Source organism: Podarcis raffonei, chromosome 5, assembly GCF_027172205.1.
Source record: "Podarcis raffonei isolate rPodRaf1 chromosome 5, rPodRaf1.pri, whole genome shotgun sequence".
In the NCBI taxonomy this organism is placed as follows: Eukaryota; Metazoa; Chordata; class Lepidosauria; order Squamata; family Lacertidae; genus Podarcis; species Podarcis raffonei.
Window position 1 is genome coordinate 85,030,116 of NC_070606.1, and position 16,788 is coordinate 85,046,903.

Genomic DNA, 16,788 nt, shown 5'->3' on the forward strand with positions numbered 1-16,788 from the left:
TGTGATGCTGCTACCCCTTTTCAATGCGTGGAGCCCCCTTGCCCTGGAATATCGCATGAAATGGGCTACTTTCTTCTCTAATATTTGCCTGTTCAGGTTCTGATTTGAATAAAAAACTGCAGGATGCAAATCAAAATGTGTCAGCACAAATGTGTGTAACCATGTTCCATAATTAGGCTGTAATCGTTACCTGTAATCAATCAAATCATCAGATCCAGCTTCTGACACCACAAAATTGGCAGGTTCTTCTGGCTCCTCTTTGCAAGCCTTATCAGAAAGAAAACTTATTCATTCATTCATTCATTCATTCATTCAAAAGAGAATCTCAGTCCACTCCATCCTAAGCCCAGTCATGTTCGCAATACTGTAACCTAAAATCTAAACAATTACATGGTACTGTAGACACAACAAACCCTTGGTTGTCTGAGGGTTGGGCCTGTTTTTAAAAGATAATTTTAATATTTTATATTTTTGTAGACCGCTTAAAACAGTTTTTCTTACCACCAAGCAGCATATAAAATTTGTTAAACCAACAAACAAGGCTTCCTGTTGCACCAGACAAGTTCCATTCCCATCCCACTTTGCCTCCCAATACGGATAGATAACAAAAAGGAGAGAAGCCACTGTTTGGGAGCTAATGACTCTCAACAATTGCTCTTAATAATAAGCCTGTGTAGAAAATAGTTTTAATACAATGCATTCATTTTACGCTTGTTGACTGGGCAAATCCATTTCATCGAAGCAGAAGCCACAAGAATTGTTATAAAAATCAATGACCTGTTTGGTCCAGCATAGTCAGCTGTGCCTTCACAGCATAAGTAGGTAGGGTATAAATAGAGCTCATTCTGCACTTTCCTTCTAATATGACAGAGGCTATAATTCAGGGGGTCCCCTGGACCTATATACCCATCCTCTTAATCCCAGCCACAAGGGCTGAGTTTGCTTTTTCGCTGATATAACCAAGGCACTCTCTGTAACTTAAAAAGAGCACACTCTTGGTGCACATTATATAGCATATTCCAGGGTACCCAAAATAACTGCAAGGTAAGCCCTGACTCAAAATGTAGCAAAAAATATTGGCTAAATTTATGCCATCAGATGATGCCAGGGAATCCATGAAAATGTTCCGCTGCCTTGGCTGCATTCATTAAAAGAATGGATACGTAAAGTTAACACATAAACAACGCAGAAACATTTGGGCTTGTAATGCAATCCAGCTCTAACTGCCCTGAATATTTGTTAGAAAGATGGGCCATTAATGCTGTATATTATGCATTTTGCAACCACTTCTCAAACTCATGTCCATATTTCTTCCTCCTGACAAGCCTGTAATGCAATGGATCCCATATTTATTTATTTTCTGCTTTAACTGCTGTTAATGTTACCAGTGTTCAGCTCTGCTTAGATTATTTGTGTTCTTCTCACCTCGCTTCGTGCTACTGCGGTCAACCGTGGGTTTGTTAAAACAAGCCTGTCAAGTTAACTGTCACGGGAATGCAGACGAAGGAAATTTTATGTGGTGGGCGATCCCATTTGTACACATTTATGCTACTGTATATTTTGTGAAGTCTACTAAGTGCAACAAATGAAACTGAACTTGAACTAGCCAGGCAATAAAACACTTACGTCTTCAAGGACCCTGATTTCCAGAGAGGGCTCAACGTTTGCAAGAAGTGCCTCGGGCTCTTCTCCTTTGGAAACATCTGCCCAGTACTTTTTCATTTCTTTAGCTGGAATTAAAAATTAAAACTCTGCCAGTGTTTGTATTTTAGATTTGTACAAATAATTGTTCTTACGCAGCTGCAAAATTACAGTGCCAGCCATTCCAGTCTGTTGAGGAAGCGCTAATGGCAAGGTATTCTCTTGCCTCTTGTTCTAGGTGTGAATAATTGAAACCATTAGGGTAGTACGCTTTGTGCTAAGCAGGAACATCCCTATCTGTAGTAACAATGTGTGATAACAGCTCAGTGAATGGGCAAAAAATGCTGGAAACATGGAGAATCAAAAGGATAGGATGATGGCTCAACAGCAGTATAATTTCACAAGAAAAGTAAGTGCGGTGGGCAGAGCGATGGATGGAGCCAGAGACAAAAAAAAAAACCCCAACCCCATTATGGATTAACTCATCTGGATAAGGTTGGTAACAAGGGATTGTCTGGAGAAAGGAAAAATTTTAAGGACTCGCCTGGACAAGGTATTTCCAGTTTCATTTCTGATATTACAGTGTAATATGTAACCATTGACATGAAGTTTTTGAGGGAAAAGTCAAGAACAATCACCTAACACCCCTAAATTCACTGGACACCCATATTCACTTGTCTCCTACCAGATTTTATCAGCCGTGTGGAGTTGGCAAACAAAAAAAAGGAAGCATTAAAGCACCCTGTATCTACAGACTTTGCAGACTGGAAGCACTGAAAGGGTATTAAGATCTCACAAACTGAAGAAAAATACATTTGCAATAACTGGCTTTTGTCAAGCCCAACCTTCTCAATTCCTGCATCGCTCAGGACTGGGCGACACAACCATTTTCACATGGAGAGAGTGGGTTAATGTACTTCAAATATTATCCTCTCTGGGCAAGGAATGAAATGGCTGTGCAATTGCTTCACCTCACACTCCCAACTTTCCATACCACCATTTGCGTGTTGGTGCAACTGCATCTTAGTTTAACTTTGTAAATTGTCAAATTGCTTTTTGGGAATTCAGTATGTCCCAATTGCAATTATTCCATAAACCTGATTAGCCATTCAGATTCTTGATGTAGCTTGCCACTGGGAGCATAAAGGTACTCTATGACGGATTGAGAAGCCCAGCAAACCTTCAAAACGAGCAAATGCTATATCATCATCGTCTTCATCATCATCCTCTCCTCCAACCCAAGTGTCGTCAGGTTCATTAATCTGTGGCTTTTCAAGTTTCAGTTCATCTGTTATAATACTATCTGGCAACTTATCAACTGGAGTTCTATAAAAACAAAGAGGAGAGAAATGCTTTAAAACTGTAAGCCTATTATCACACTGTTACTCTTTTTGGTATGCACAGAGAATGTGAGAAAACTGATCCTGACTTCTCACAATGGTTATCTACTTCCAGACTGGGTCTTTTGCTGAGTCTCAGTCACAACACAAAGGCAAACCATGGTGCAGAACAAACATGCAGGATCCCAGAGAGACCAAAGCTGTTTTGCTCTTCCTCTGGTCCTGCTACTGTGAGTTAAACAATGGTTTGGTCCTTAGCGTGTCGTCAGAACCCAGACTTCATGGTTTATCTCCTTTGGACAAATCACAAGATGAAAACCAAGAACAAACCTTGGTTTCAGCTCCCGATTCGTCTGGTGTGTGACAAATAACCTGCCCGGGTTTCGATGACATGCTAAGCCAAACCATGGTTTAGCCCTGGTAGTGCAGCAGCAGCAGCAGGATCAGAGGAGGTGCAAAGGGGATGTGATTTCCTCTCGAGGGAACCACACACTTCTGCTTGTAGAAAGCCATGGTTTGGCTTAGCACTACGTGCAGAGTGGGCCAGCATCTACTGAGATAAATCAAGTTCAATTAAAAAAATTGCAACCCTTCACAACACTTTCACTTTCAACACTTTCAGAATTATTGGTAACATTATACCCTAAGTTACCTTGACATCCATAAAGTCATTCCCAATAAACATTCTAAATCAGCAACTCCTTTCCCTATGAAGGAGTATTTTCCAATATTACCGCCTGAATACTTTGATTACACTATTTTAGAATAAGCAATTAGATTAAAGTCCCTTGTGTATTGCAGCAATCCGGCGAATACCTTCTATGCTTCTTAATCAATAATCTTTCCATATACTTCAAGCCATCTTCCTTGAATTCAATTTCAATAGCTTTCTTCGCAACTGGAGGGCTTGTCTGCACCTGACAGGAACCAGTATTTTCTATAACAATATAGAGAAAACTATCAGCTACCATTCAAACATATTAGGACATCACTCACATTAATTTGCCAACAGTAGCTCTACAGCTCTGGCAGAACCAATGGGATTAACAATACTAAGAAAATAATTCAGAATTGATAATATTAAATAGCATAAAATGCAACTCGTATTAGTGCAGCCCTTGCACAATGCATGAAAATTGCAAGCCAAATGTGTAGGCTAAGCCCCACAAGTAATCAGGGCAGTGAGGTGTCCCTTATATGAGTTCATGCCCAGGAATTTATTTAAATATTTCCCCACTTTTTGGACAATCGCTGTCATCATTCACAAGTCAAATACTGACCTATCCTTGTGTCATGTGGAATACTTAGAATGTAAGCTAGATCAGCTTTCTTTTCCAAATATTATGTAGCAATTATTAATCCGTACCTGGTCCAACCTGACAGGAGCGTTCCTCCTTAGATTTCGGAGAGTGATTTCTACTTCTCCACTGATTCAGAGCTTCCTGAAAAGACTTTGCAGATTCTTCTTCGTCAAACACACCATGCAGTAAAGACCCACCACTCTGGCTCTCAGGCCTATCCTCCGCAGAAGGTTCTGTAGACGCTTCCTGAATCAATTTCGAGAATTAATCTGGGTTAACCAAAATTCACCCATTTCTGATACATCCCAGTATGTCAGTCGGTCACAAACCTCTTTTATACCAAACGCTTGGAGTATATAAAGCTTCCTGAATTTAAGGAAATCAGGTATTTAGAATAGAGTAACAGGGACACGGGTGGCGCTGTGGGTTAAACCACAGAGCCTAGGACTTGCCGATCAGAAGGTTGGCAGTTTGAATCCCCACAACGGGGTGAGCTCCCGTTGCTCGGTCCCTGCTCCTGCCAACCTAGCAGTTCGAAAGAACGTCAAAGTGCAAGTAGATAAATAGGTACCGCTCCGGCGGGAAGGTAAATGGTGTTTCTGTGTGCTGCTCTGGTTCGCCAGAAGCAGCTTGGTCATGCTGGCCACATGACCCGGAAGCTGTATGCCGGCTCCCTCAGCCAATAAAGCGAGATGAGCGCCGCAACCCCAGAGTCGGCCACGACTGGACCTAATGGTCAGGGGTCCCTTTACCTTTACCTTTACCTTTACCTTTAATGTGGAGTAAGCCTAGTAGGTAAGCTTCAAAACGGACCAAGTTATCACTAATGCAATTCAATACCGCATTAGGAAATCTATATATGACCACAATGGCCCTAATCCAGTACAGTTATGCATACTCAAATCTAGTGAAATACTTGGAAACAGAGGGGAAATGGACTTTTCTTACTGAGTTAACTTCTGTTGCTTCTGGATGGCACTGTGCAATATTGGGGATGGTACCTCCTAGTCACTAGATTTTTTCTTGTGGAAGAGCTGTCCCCTGCCATCCAGATCGACTGGCAGCTACAGAATATTCCCACTCATCCACCCCCTTAATTTTAAGAAAAACTATGGAAAGAATTAGCAGCCAAAAAAACACAGAACACTGCCCAGGAGGTGTGACATGCAATATAAGGCAAAGAATCAACCAAAGTGTTTTGGGGTTCCCTTGACTTGTAACAAAATCTCAGTCCCCGCATCTAGTTAAAAGGGACAGGACTGAGCAAGATGAAAAACAAAAGACTCTTGAACAGAGAGAGAAAAAAATCAAAGTGCTGGTTAGGGAGCGGGGGGTGGGACCAGACCCTGACCCAAGCATAAACTCTCAGCTCTGAAGGTACAGCCATTCTGGGAAAGCAGGGATGGTGGCTCCTCCTCTAGAAAAAAAGTTCTAATAACTCTCTCTCTCAGTGAAGAATTGTGTACAATGGCCGCTAGAACCATCAAGTGAAATCTAGGTATATAGCCATACCCCTTCAAAAAATAACTTTCTAACTAATGGACCAATTCAAGAGGTCAAAAATCCTCCCCTTATTCTCCCCCAAGGAGAGAATCCTAAGATTTCCAGAATCAATTCCTGGGACTGAAAATGCCTAGAAAATCAACCACATCCTTAATAAACGGTTCCTTTGACTGGATGGCATCCATACCATAACAATTAAAAGGCCAGCTTTTTGCTGTGATTCTGAAAGAGAAGTTTCCGTAGAATTTAAAACACACAACACTTCAGATGGTAAATTTCCTGAATTACCTCAATATTGTAGGCTGGCATTTTTGGTAAAGGTGAAGGAATGTCTGAAGTATTCACTAATATATCATTAACTTCCTTGTTCAGTCTATTATTTATGCAGCCATTAGATTCCTCAGGATTTATTGTTCTCAGGAACTGCTGAGCAGCCTCCAATTTCCTTACTGGTATACGTGCTTTTGCCTACAGAAAAAAAGTAAGTTAAAAAGTAAGTATGTTAAATTCAAAACAAAAACAGATATTTTGCATAACCAACAAGAGGAGACTACAGGCCTGCTGCCTGGATCTTCCATTGCAGTACACAAAATAGCAGATCAGGTGTGTGAAATCTTTGGCCATCTAAATGTATCCAAACTCCCATCATCCCTGATCATTGACCATGTTTGCTAGGGCTGAAAGGAGCATCAGCTCAGCAACACCTAGATGACCAAAGGTTCCCCAACTCCTGTAAGTAGATGTAGTCAACTAGGCATTTCTCTTGCACTTGCAGGCTTCTATTCCAGATTTCCAAAAAAAATCCCTGTTCCCAGGAATATCACCCATTGCTTCAAGAGTGAGCCGAGTGGAGAAGAATCAGAAGTAGACAATTGAAGAGGCAACTGTCCACACATTGATGAAATGTTTTGGAACATCATCTAGGCTATCACTCGACGAAAAGCAAGGTAGAATTAGTAAGACTAGGGATTTATCATTTAGCAATAGTTTGTGTAGAAGTAGAAATTACCAGCAGAAGCATGTACTGGGAGAAAATAGTACTGAAACAGCAGTCAGAGAATGCACAGGCTGGTTCACATATAACCTGTCCAGTTCTCCAAACAATGGTTTGGAAGACTGAGAACACAGCATTTTATGTGCTCCTTCCTCCCTTCATGCGCTCAGACTCACATTTGCTACTTCCTGGTTCTGTTGCAACTGAACTGGAAAACTATCTTTGCACTTGCTCTCTCCCAAACAGGACTAGAAACCAGCTTCCATGTGCGATTCCTGGTCCTAATTTGGAGGAATGTAATGGCAAAGTTCAGCTGATCTTTTCTTTTCTTTTTTAACTGACTCTTGGGAGTGTTTAAGGAATGGGTAGGCAAACTAAGGCCCGGGGGATGGATCCGGCCCAATCATGGCCTAGAAGTGGGAACCAGGGAACCAGGCAAGAGGGCCTTCTCGGTAGTGGCACGCGTCCTGTGGAACTCCCTCCCACCAGATGTCAAAGAGAAAAACAACTACCAGACTTTTAGAAGGCAGCCCTCTTTAGGGAAGCTTTTAATGTTTGACAGACTATCGTATTTTAATATTTTGTTGGAAGCCGCCCAGAGTGGCTGGGGAAACCCAGTCAGATGGGCAAGGTATAAACAATAAATTATTATTGTTATTATTGTTGTTTTTATCACTACTACCATTACTATCATCACCATCATCATCATCATCTAAATCCGGCCCGCAGATGGTCCAAGAATCAGGGTGTTTTTACATGAGTAGAATGTGTGCTTTTATTTAAAATGCATCTCTGGGTTATTTGTGGGGCATAGGAATTCGTTCATTATTTTTTTGAAAATATCGCCAGCCCCCCACAAGGTCTGAGAAACAGTGGACCGGCCCCGTGCTGAAAAAGTTTGCAGACCCCTGGATTACGGGAAGGAGGGATCATACAAGCCCATGGCACATATACCAACTTCCCTATCAGGAGACTGTACAATCAGAAAAATCACGTGTAATTCAGTCCAATGACACAAACAGGATAAAAAAGGCAAATATTCAACAAGCTGCTGTTTCGTGTGTGTGTGTGAATCTATCCACAAAAATTGTTTGTGGCTATTTCAAAAAAAAACCAACTGGAGAATATTCAAGTCAATTCCACAGGTTAACAGGGTATTGTATTGCATATCCATGTGACAGATGATGCACTGGAGCCACTAATCATTCCTCTTCCAAGCTTTGGAGAGCAGTACTCCAAGCAGATGCTCCAACAGAATCAACAGCCCCAGTAACGCACAGTGTAAATTCTTTCTCTCTTCTGTAGGAATTAGTGAATACTCTTTTATGTTACGGAGAGGCAGTCTAATTGCTTTGCTTTGCATTGCCTGTTATGTTCAGCATCTGACTTTCTCTACTCTACTGACTTTTAGATTCTCTCTCTCTCTTACACATCTGTCCTCATTCTTTTCTACATGCACGGAGGCACCCTTAGCTATTCTTTGGGAGTAGCAGAGTAGCAAACGCTTTGAGAATTTGTTTTTGGCAATAAATAACAGAAAGGCAAGTAAACTACAAGCATCACTTCAAGGCCATGCAAGTGTCCCTCATGCTCATTCAGATAATTGTTGTTATTATAATAATTATTATCATTATTTTAAAAAGAAACATCAGACTGCATTAAAGGTTGGCAAACTTCACTCTGAAATAAGGCAAAGGAGGAAACATCAATTACAAATATTTCGTGGAAGGACGAGGAACTGCATCCTAATCAGATCACAAAGCAAGATCATATGGCAAGAGAAAAGTTGATGGAAAAAATGTTATTAATTCTCCTTATTTCCCTGCAAAGGACAAAGCCACCTCCCCATTTTTCATTTTCCCTTTTAGAGGCCCTGTCCCCTCCCTGTGTACAACTTTGAGGACATCAAATTCTCCCTTTTCTATTTTCCGACCCTTTAATGTTGCCAATTCTTTCCCCCTTTGTACAATTACATGCCCCAGAATTTCTGCACCAGAACTGTGGCAATGCCATGTATTTGGAAACAGATTGCGTTTTGTAGTGCTGAATGCACTAAATCTTCAAACGCTATGCCTTTGGTCACTGGGGAATAACTTACGGCAGGTACAGGAGCTTGTTAACGTCTATTATGGAGCCTTATTTCAGGTCCCTCTTCTCCACCAGATGACAAGCCAATTTCCTATACTATTTGCTAAGGTTCAGACGACAAACTCTCAACTCCACCTTTCGGAGAAAGTCTCTGCCACTGTTGATGACTGTATTGTGATGTATACAGTTTCAGTTTCACTCAACAGCGCATCATAAGCATTGTTAAGCCACATTCCTGGATGGCTTTGAGTCATGCTTGGTGGAACAATGGCATGAGACACCGTGGCAATCAAGGATGAAACAAGAGCCCCCCTGGATCAGACCAAAGGCCCATCCAGTGTAACATATTCCTCCTCATAGCTGCCAGCCAGATACCTCCAGGAACCCCAAAAATAGGGTCTGCAGGCAAATTCCTTTCCCACTGTTGCACCCCAGTATACTGTGCATTCTCATGCGCTCCCCCAACATTTCGCACACGTACTGCTTTCTCTGCAGAGAGGAAAAACGCTTCTGTTTTAGGAGCATTCACCTCTCTACAAAGACTCAAAGGGCCTCCCTCTGAGAATCAGCTAGTTGTCAGAGAGCTTCTCTGAAGGCCTGCTGATCTGCAGTTACAGCCACTTCGACACGTGTCAATCACCTGACAAGTGTCAATCTCCTCCTTTAAAAACCAAATTATGGTCACACATTTCCAGTCTTGTCTTCTGAGTTTTCAACTGGTCTATAATTGTTTCTATTAAAGGATTGTTTCTATTAAATTGTTTCTATTAAAGGATTAAAAATGACCTCAGCATAGCAAAAAGATACGGCAACTAAAGTTGCTCCTGGAATCAGAGTTTTTAGGGGGCTAACCAGGTTGGGATAGCTGGGATAGCAGGCTTGTTGGGTTTTGAATGTCTTATGTAGATTTTTCAATCTCGTTGTTCTGTATGGCACAATGACAATAAAGATTATCGTATTGTATCGCATTGCAAGCATAAGTAAAATAAATAAATAAAAGCAGGAAAAAATAAATGCAGAAAAGGATCCCAACAAAAGGATTTCTACATGGGACAAGTAAAGGAGCTCCTGGAATTGTGATAATAATCATGGCGATGAGATGTGTGCCTCCTTCAAGAGGATTATTGTACAATCATAACATAAAAACTTTTGAAAGCAACATACCTGCAAAGAAGTAGTTCTGTGGAGCTTAAGTGCCCCCTTCTGGTGCACTCTGGCAAAGCAGCTAGGACAGTAATCTTCTCCGCACTCTAAGCACACCTTGGAAAAAAGAAAATGAAGGCATAAACATGAACTAGCAGTAAAGCTTTCTGCATGTCTATCTGAAGAAAGCCCCACTGAGTTCGGTGAGACCTAAGTCCCAGGGAAGTGTGCATCTAAGATTGTAGCCTAAGGTTAATAACACAGCTTTCACTGTCTCATCACAGCTCACGATGGGAAGCTAAAAACTGAAGGCAGAAAGTGACAAGTGTGAAGTGGGATTTCAAGTTTGCAACTGGTGTTCAGTCAGGCTGTCACTTTAATTAAAACGTCACCCCAATTAGGTACAACTCTATCTCACCTAAACAAATTATTGTGCTATTGTCTGCATCTATCTGGGGGAAGCTTACATTTTAAACAGACCGAACTTGGGATTAAACGTTTTCTCCGTTGATTTATTATAAACATTATCTTAAGGGCCTTTCTAGGCATTTTATAGCACATGCACTTCTTGCGTCTTTTGCTGCATGGAAGCCGGATAATTTAGAAAGCCCTGAATAATTTGGGACTTGCTTTCCGGAGTGCCTCTCTCCCTACTGTCTGAGCATTGGAGGACTCAGTTGTGGAGCCCTTCTTGATGGTGTAGCACTCTTAGTTAGTAGCCCCCTTCCAGTGGAATCGCCTTTGTCAGATCCCGCGTTGAAATCAGAGGGGGCAGGTTAGCCATGACTAAGCCAAGTCTCATGGATCTGAATGAAAGTTCAACTTTTAAGCTATCTTGGGGGTGGGGCTTGATGGAGAGTCAAAGCCAGCACTGCTCCCTTAGCCCTGCCAACTTGGGAGTTGGGCATCCCTGTTCTATAGATTCCACAACTATGTGATCTATTAAAGATGGGTTGAGCAAGGAAGAAGGCAACTGTATGGGACCTATATGCAAAATCTATTATATTAGCAGGCCCCACTATGGTATTAAGGAAGCAAGACTGGAAACAGATATGAACACAGTATAGTATGAATTACTGGGGTGAGGGGGTAGAGAGAGAGATTGTAGAATGATGTCTGAATCGTCTGAACACTATAGGACAGGTATTTTAACCTCCTCTTTATGAAGGGGCTAGTCTGAAATGCAAACAGTGATAGTGTTTTATTATTAAAAAAACCCTTGAAATGTGCAAATCATTTTATAAACAAAGCACAGTACGCAGAGCAGTAACTTCAGCAAAAGTTTCTTGCGTCATATTTTTGGCCCAATTTGCCAGTCTGCTCAGGCCAAGGTGGAAGGATGGGCAGGAAAAAATACCCGCTCACTGCACCAGCTCCAAGGCTGGCATAGTGAAGAAGCCAGGACCCTTTACTTTCAACAGGATGGCATCCAGATCAGCCAGGTAACTCTCAAAGTTTTGGAAAGCCATATACACCTTACGATAGTGTGGAGGTTTGAACAGCTTGACAGAAAAGGCTAAAAGAACACAGCACTGTGTCTCACATAAGCAGCAAAACAAGTTCGACAATTGTAATGTTTTCCTTTAAATTTCAACCATTTGTATATCACTTAATCACAGTCATGCTATGCAGGAAGGGGAGCTTAAAATGAGGTGAAATGATAAAATCAGAATTCATGTTCCTATTAATGATCACTATGTTCTATATTGGTCCCTCCAACGACAATGGGTAGATCACTGCCAGTTTTTTTTATACTGTGAGTAGATCGCTGTTGGGAGTTGGACGTCCCTGTTCTATAGATTCCACAACTATGTGATCTATTGAAGATGGGTTGGGCAAGGAAGAAGGCAACTGTATGGGATCTATATGCAAAATCTATTATATTAGCAGGCCCCACTATGGTATTAAGGAAGCAAAACAGGAAACAGATATGAACAAAGTTTAGTATGAATTACTGGGGTGAGGGGGTAGAGAGGGAGATTGTAGAATAATGTCTGAATCGTCTGAACAATATAGGACAGGTATTTTAACCTCCTCTTTATGAAGGGGTTAGTCTGAAATGCAAACGGTGATAGTGTTTTATTCTTTAAAAAAAAACATGAAATGTGCAAATCATTTTACAAACGAAGCATAGTACGCGGAGCAGTAACTTCAGCAAAAGTTTCTTGTGTCATATTTTTGGCCCAATTTGCCAATCTGCTCAATCACCAACATGCTCAATTTCAGATTCAGGTAGGTAACTGTGTTGGTCTGACGCAGTGGAAATAAAAATAAAAAAGACCTGAAGAAGTGTGCGTGCACACGAAAGCTTATACCAGAACAAACTTAGTTGGTCTATAAGGTGCTACTGGGCAATTTTTTATTTTTTATTTATTTTTATGCTCAATTTCAGATAGTGTAAAACAATATTTTAAGAAAGTCCAATACAGGGGTACTTACTAGCCTTCATAGGCATTAAACAAAACCCCATCACGGAGAAATATTTTAAAAATATTTTTAAAATATTTCAAGAGTACACTGAACTAACAAGTGCGGCTATTCTTCCTTTCTTTCACCTACTTACCAAGAGCGCAGTCTTTGTCTCACACTGCCCACATGCCTTTCCCTTCACTTTGGGCTTTTCAGGGGCTGCATCTTTTGCTACTTTACTTGCAAGCGGCTGCTTAGCTGGCTCTGGAGCTGCAAAATGTAGTAGAGCATTGTTGCTGTTGTTGCTTTAAGCCATAAACTGTACAGAGCGTGGATTAAAACGAGGCACCGATGGGGAATGCTCTGGATGAGAGGTGGAAGCATCTGGACAAACCACAGTGCACATGTGGACTCAGAGAATTAAAACCCACAGGTTTATAGGATACTGTTAGATCACTAGATAAAAATGAAGTAACAAGGCAAGAGCTTGTTTGTGTTCAGATAAAAGCATCCCAGGCAAAGACTTCAGGCTACAATTTTATTACTTAACTGCAACTCATTTTAACAATAATGGCTGGTGTGGTAAAAGAGACCCTTAGATCTGCTCTCCTGACTCGGGTGTCACTAAAGCTTCCCTGGATGGTGGTGAGGTTGGGGCCATGCATCAAATTGGCTGCCCCATTGCATCCATACAGCCCTAACCACACTGATGCCCTGCCCCCACGCCATCCAGGTACGCTTGCCTTATTTATAAAAATATTTATTGATCACTACTCATAAAAAGTATCAGAGCGGTTTACAGCAGTATACAGTCGTACATTGGATCCCAAATGCCTTGCGAGTCGAACGTTTTGGCTCCCGAACGCTGCAAACCCGGAAGTGAGTATTCCAGTTTGCGAATGTTCTTTGGAACCCGAACATCTGACGCAGCTTCCAATTGGCTGCAGGAGCTTCCCGCAGCCAATCGGAAGCCGCACCTTGGTTTCCAAACGTTTTGGAAGTCAAACGGACTACCGCAACGGATTCCGTTTGACTTCCGAGGTACCACTGTTTATGTAAAACCAAACAGCCATATAAACATTTTAAGTTCGAAAACCAACAAACTATTGTTGAAAGATATATTCGCAACTGCCTGCATGAGCCTGACAGAATAGAATTTTTTTCTGTGAATGTTTAAAATAAGAGTAATAAGAGATAAAAATTTGAAATTTGGGAGGTAAAATATATAAGGATAAAGTAGTAGGATACGAATTTGCTGAACTAATTGTTAAAAAGGGATATAAAAAGGGAGGCATGAGGAAGTCAGGAAAATAAGTTAATTGAAGATGAATAATTAGAAAAGAGTGATTTGTGTTTTTCTTATTTTATTGTTTGTGTGTTGATTGTTCTTTTTTTCTCTTGTTAAATGTTTGTATTTTATGTATTGTGAAAGTTTGTATTGTTGTGTTTTATATTTTTTGTGATCTTATTGTCCTATTTTTCTATTGTTAAACTGAATAAAATATTATTTAAAATAAATAAATAAATAAAAGTCGAAACAGAAGGTGTCAGTTGAACCTCTATTGGCAAGAGTATTCCACAAAACTGAGCCTTGGAAACTAAAGGCTTGGTTTTCTTGTTGCCATCAAACAAGCCTCGTGAACTCGGGGAATGACAAACAACACTGACTAAAGCTCTAGCAATGCTGATGTCAGGAAGGCAACTATATGGCTGCAAGTGTGTTATAATTATAACAAGACTTCAAAATAGTCTGAGGCACTGAAAGTTCTAAAAATATCTGATGTACCTCAATTTATAATAAGATTTTTTTCAGCGTATTCCTTATGGCTTATGCAACTTGCTAGGTTTATTTGGGCAGTAGGTCAATGGGCCGATTATCAAGATTGGAGGAGGATACTTCTCCTGTATTCCAGAGTCTCGTGTTAATCCTTAAAACTGAATTCCACAGATACTGACCAAAAGTTCCCCCAAAGCTCAATTTATTTATTTATTTATTTATTTATTTATTTATTTATTTAAATGGGTAGCCACTTTTCAAAAGTAAGTATTTTGTCAAGGTCTAACCATTAGCTGAAGTTTTCAATGTAACTTGATTACAAGGTATAATGCAAACCCTGGGGAAAGATCATAGCTCAGTAGTAAGGCAGCTGTTTTTCATGCAAAGTGTCACAGGTCTCAGTTAGGGCTGAGAAGGACTCCTGCCCCAAACCCAGGAGAGTCATTTTGGACTCACAGCTGTCCATGAAGGTGCAGGTCAATTCTGTGTCCAGCTCCATCTGGTATGCAGGCTGAGACACTACCTAACCACAGTTTTAGTTACAGGTAGGTAGCCGTGTTGGTATGCCATAGTCGAAACGAAATTTAAAAATTCCTTCCAGTAGCACCTTAGAGACCAACTAAGTTTGTTATTGGTATGAGCTTTCGTGTGCATGTAAGGTGCTACTGGAAGGAATTTTTAAATTTTGTTTTACCTACCCACAGACTGTCTCGCCAAAGTAGTGCATGCTCTGGTTATCTCCCGCTTGGACTACTGCAATGCGCTCTATGTGCGGCGACCTTTGAAGGTGACCCGGAAACTACAACTAATCCAGAATGTGGCAGTGAGACTGGTGACTGGGGGTGGCCGCCGAGACCATATAACACCAGTCTTGAAAGACCTACATTGGCTCTCAGTATGTTTCCAAACACAATTCAAAGTGTTGGTGCTGACCTTTAAAGCCCTAAACGATTTCGGCACAGTATACCGGAAGGAGCGTCTCCACCCCCATCGTTCAGCCCAGACACTGAAGTCCAGCTCTGAAGGCCTTCTGGTAGTTCCTTCACTGCGAGAAGTGAGGTTACAGGGAACCAGGCAGAGGGCCTTCTCAGTAGTGGCACCCACCCTGTGGAACGCCCTCCCATCAGATGTCAAAGAAATAAACAACTATCTGACTTTTAGAAGACATCAGAAGGCAGCCTTGTTTAGGGAAGCTTTTAATGGATGATGTTTTATCACTTCATTATTATTATTATTATCATCATTAATTCTGTTGGGAGCCGCTCAGAGTGACTGGGGAAACCCAGCTAGATGGGCAGGGTATAAATAATAAATTATTATTATTATTATTATTATTATTATTATTATTATTATTATTATTATTATAGAGCCAGACAGTGTTGCCACACAGTGTTGACTATACTGAGTTAAATGGACCAATGGTCTGACTTGGTACAAGGCAGTTATCTATATTCCTATAACAGTTTTTCCAACACTAGCATCCTTTTACCTGGAATTTGTTCTTTGAGTATCCTTAGTTTTATCTTGCCTGATGAAACCTAGTTAAAATAAAAAGCAAAGAGCTATGTTAGACATGATTTAAAATCTGGGCTGATTTTAATGTCATTTTTGGTCACACTGACTGTTTTCTATTCATCTCATGTTAGCATGCATGTGGAATATAGTTGTCCAAGTAGTCAGACTTATTTCCACATCATGCAACAGACAGTTTTGAAGCATTTTACAATGAGGCCCAGAAAATCAGAATCTGGATGCACAACCGTGCTCAGAAGATTGCTTCTCCAAAAGGTTGATTCACATTCAGTGCTGGTTGATTAAAAAAAAATACTACCCAGAATGTTGTTTTTTTTAAATCCTCAAAAGTCGCCATATGAATCAGCCTAGGAGGGCTGGAAAATACTATCAAGTACATCAATAACTGCAAATACAGTGTCTTATTCCCCCCCCCCCGCCCCACTGCTAGCCTTGCATTCGTAACAACTTTGAAAACCTTTTTTCTATCATCGTGCAATTGCAGCAGCAGCTGGTGGACAGAAAAACACTGGCAGAACAGCAAGAAAGAAAGAAAAATAAAATGAACAATGAAAACATACCCAGGAACAAGAAAGCATAACGTGGAATAAAGGCATAATAATTCTGAAGTGTTTCTCATCGGTGAAAATAACTTCAATCTGTTGCAACCCTGAAATTCAATGAAGCTACAAGCTAATGGGTCATTTTTAGGTGGTTTCTGCAATATTCAAAGCAAACTTCTTCATAGGAGAAGGAAAAAACATCGCCCTTCTCCATTTCCTTTAAAGGTGGTGCAACAGAGATGAGGAAAACGGTTCAATTAATGGCTTTGCAGAGTTAGCAACCTTTTGAACAAAGCCCTAAGTTACAATAAGCCTACCTTATTGGGATTCTAGTGAGAGTCTTACCTTTCCAACATTCTCTTTGTTCTGCAACAACAGTTGGGGCTGCATGCCCAGGCCAGCTTGGCCTGATTTCCAGCGATATCCACTTGCTCGTCTATAAAAGTTCCAAAACTGCATTTGTACATGTTTTCAGATTAAGAAGAGGAATTTTTACTGCTCTCCTTTCCCCCTACCC

General features: G+C 40.8%; 1 protein-coding gene across 5 annotated transcripts in view; it reads right to left on the reverse strand.

Moving 5' to 3' along the window:
* Nucleotides 1–16,788, reverse strand: part of ZBBX (zinc finger B-box domain containing) — a 41,695-nt gene that overhangs the window by 14,192 nt on the left and 10,715 nt on the right. For all 5 annotated transcript variants that reach the window (XM_053390447.1, XM_053390443.1, XM_053390444.1 and 2 more), the window contains exons 4-13: nucleotides 16,617–16,707; nucleotides 15,686–15,734; nucleotides 12,574–12,689; nucleotides 10,032–10,127; nucleotides 6,074–6,253; nucleotides 4,348–4,528; nucleotides 3,798–3,918; nucleotides 2,822–2,967; nucleotides 1,627–1,730; nucleotides 191–267 (exon numbers count right to left, since the gene is read on the reverse strand). In XM_053390447.1, coding sequence (XP_053246422.1) covers nucleotides 191–267; nucleotides 1,627–1,730; nucleotides 2,822–2,967; nucleotides 3,798–3,918; nucleotides 4,348–4,528; nucleotides 6,074–6,253; nucleotides 10,032–10,127; nucleotides 12,574–12,689; nucleotides 15,686–15,734; nucleotides 16,617–16,707 — 1,161 coding nt within the window. The remainder of the gene's footprint in view (nucleotides 1–190; nucleotides 268–1,626; nucleotides 1,731–2,821; nucleotides 2,968–3,797; nucleotides 3,919–4,347; nucleotides 4,529–6,073; nucleotides 6,254–10,031; nucleotides 10,128–12,573; nucleotides 12,690–15,685; nucleotides 15,735–16,616; nucleotides 16,708–16,788) is intronic.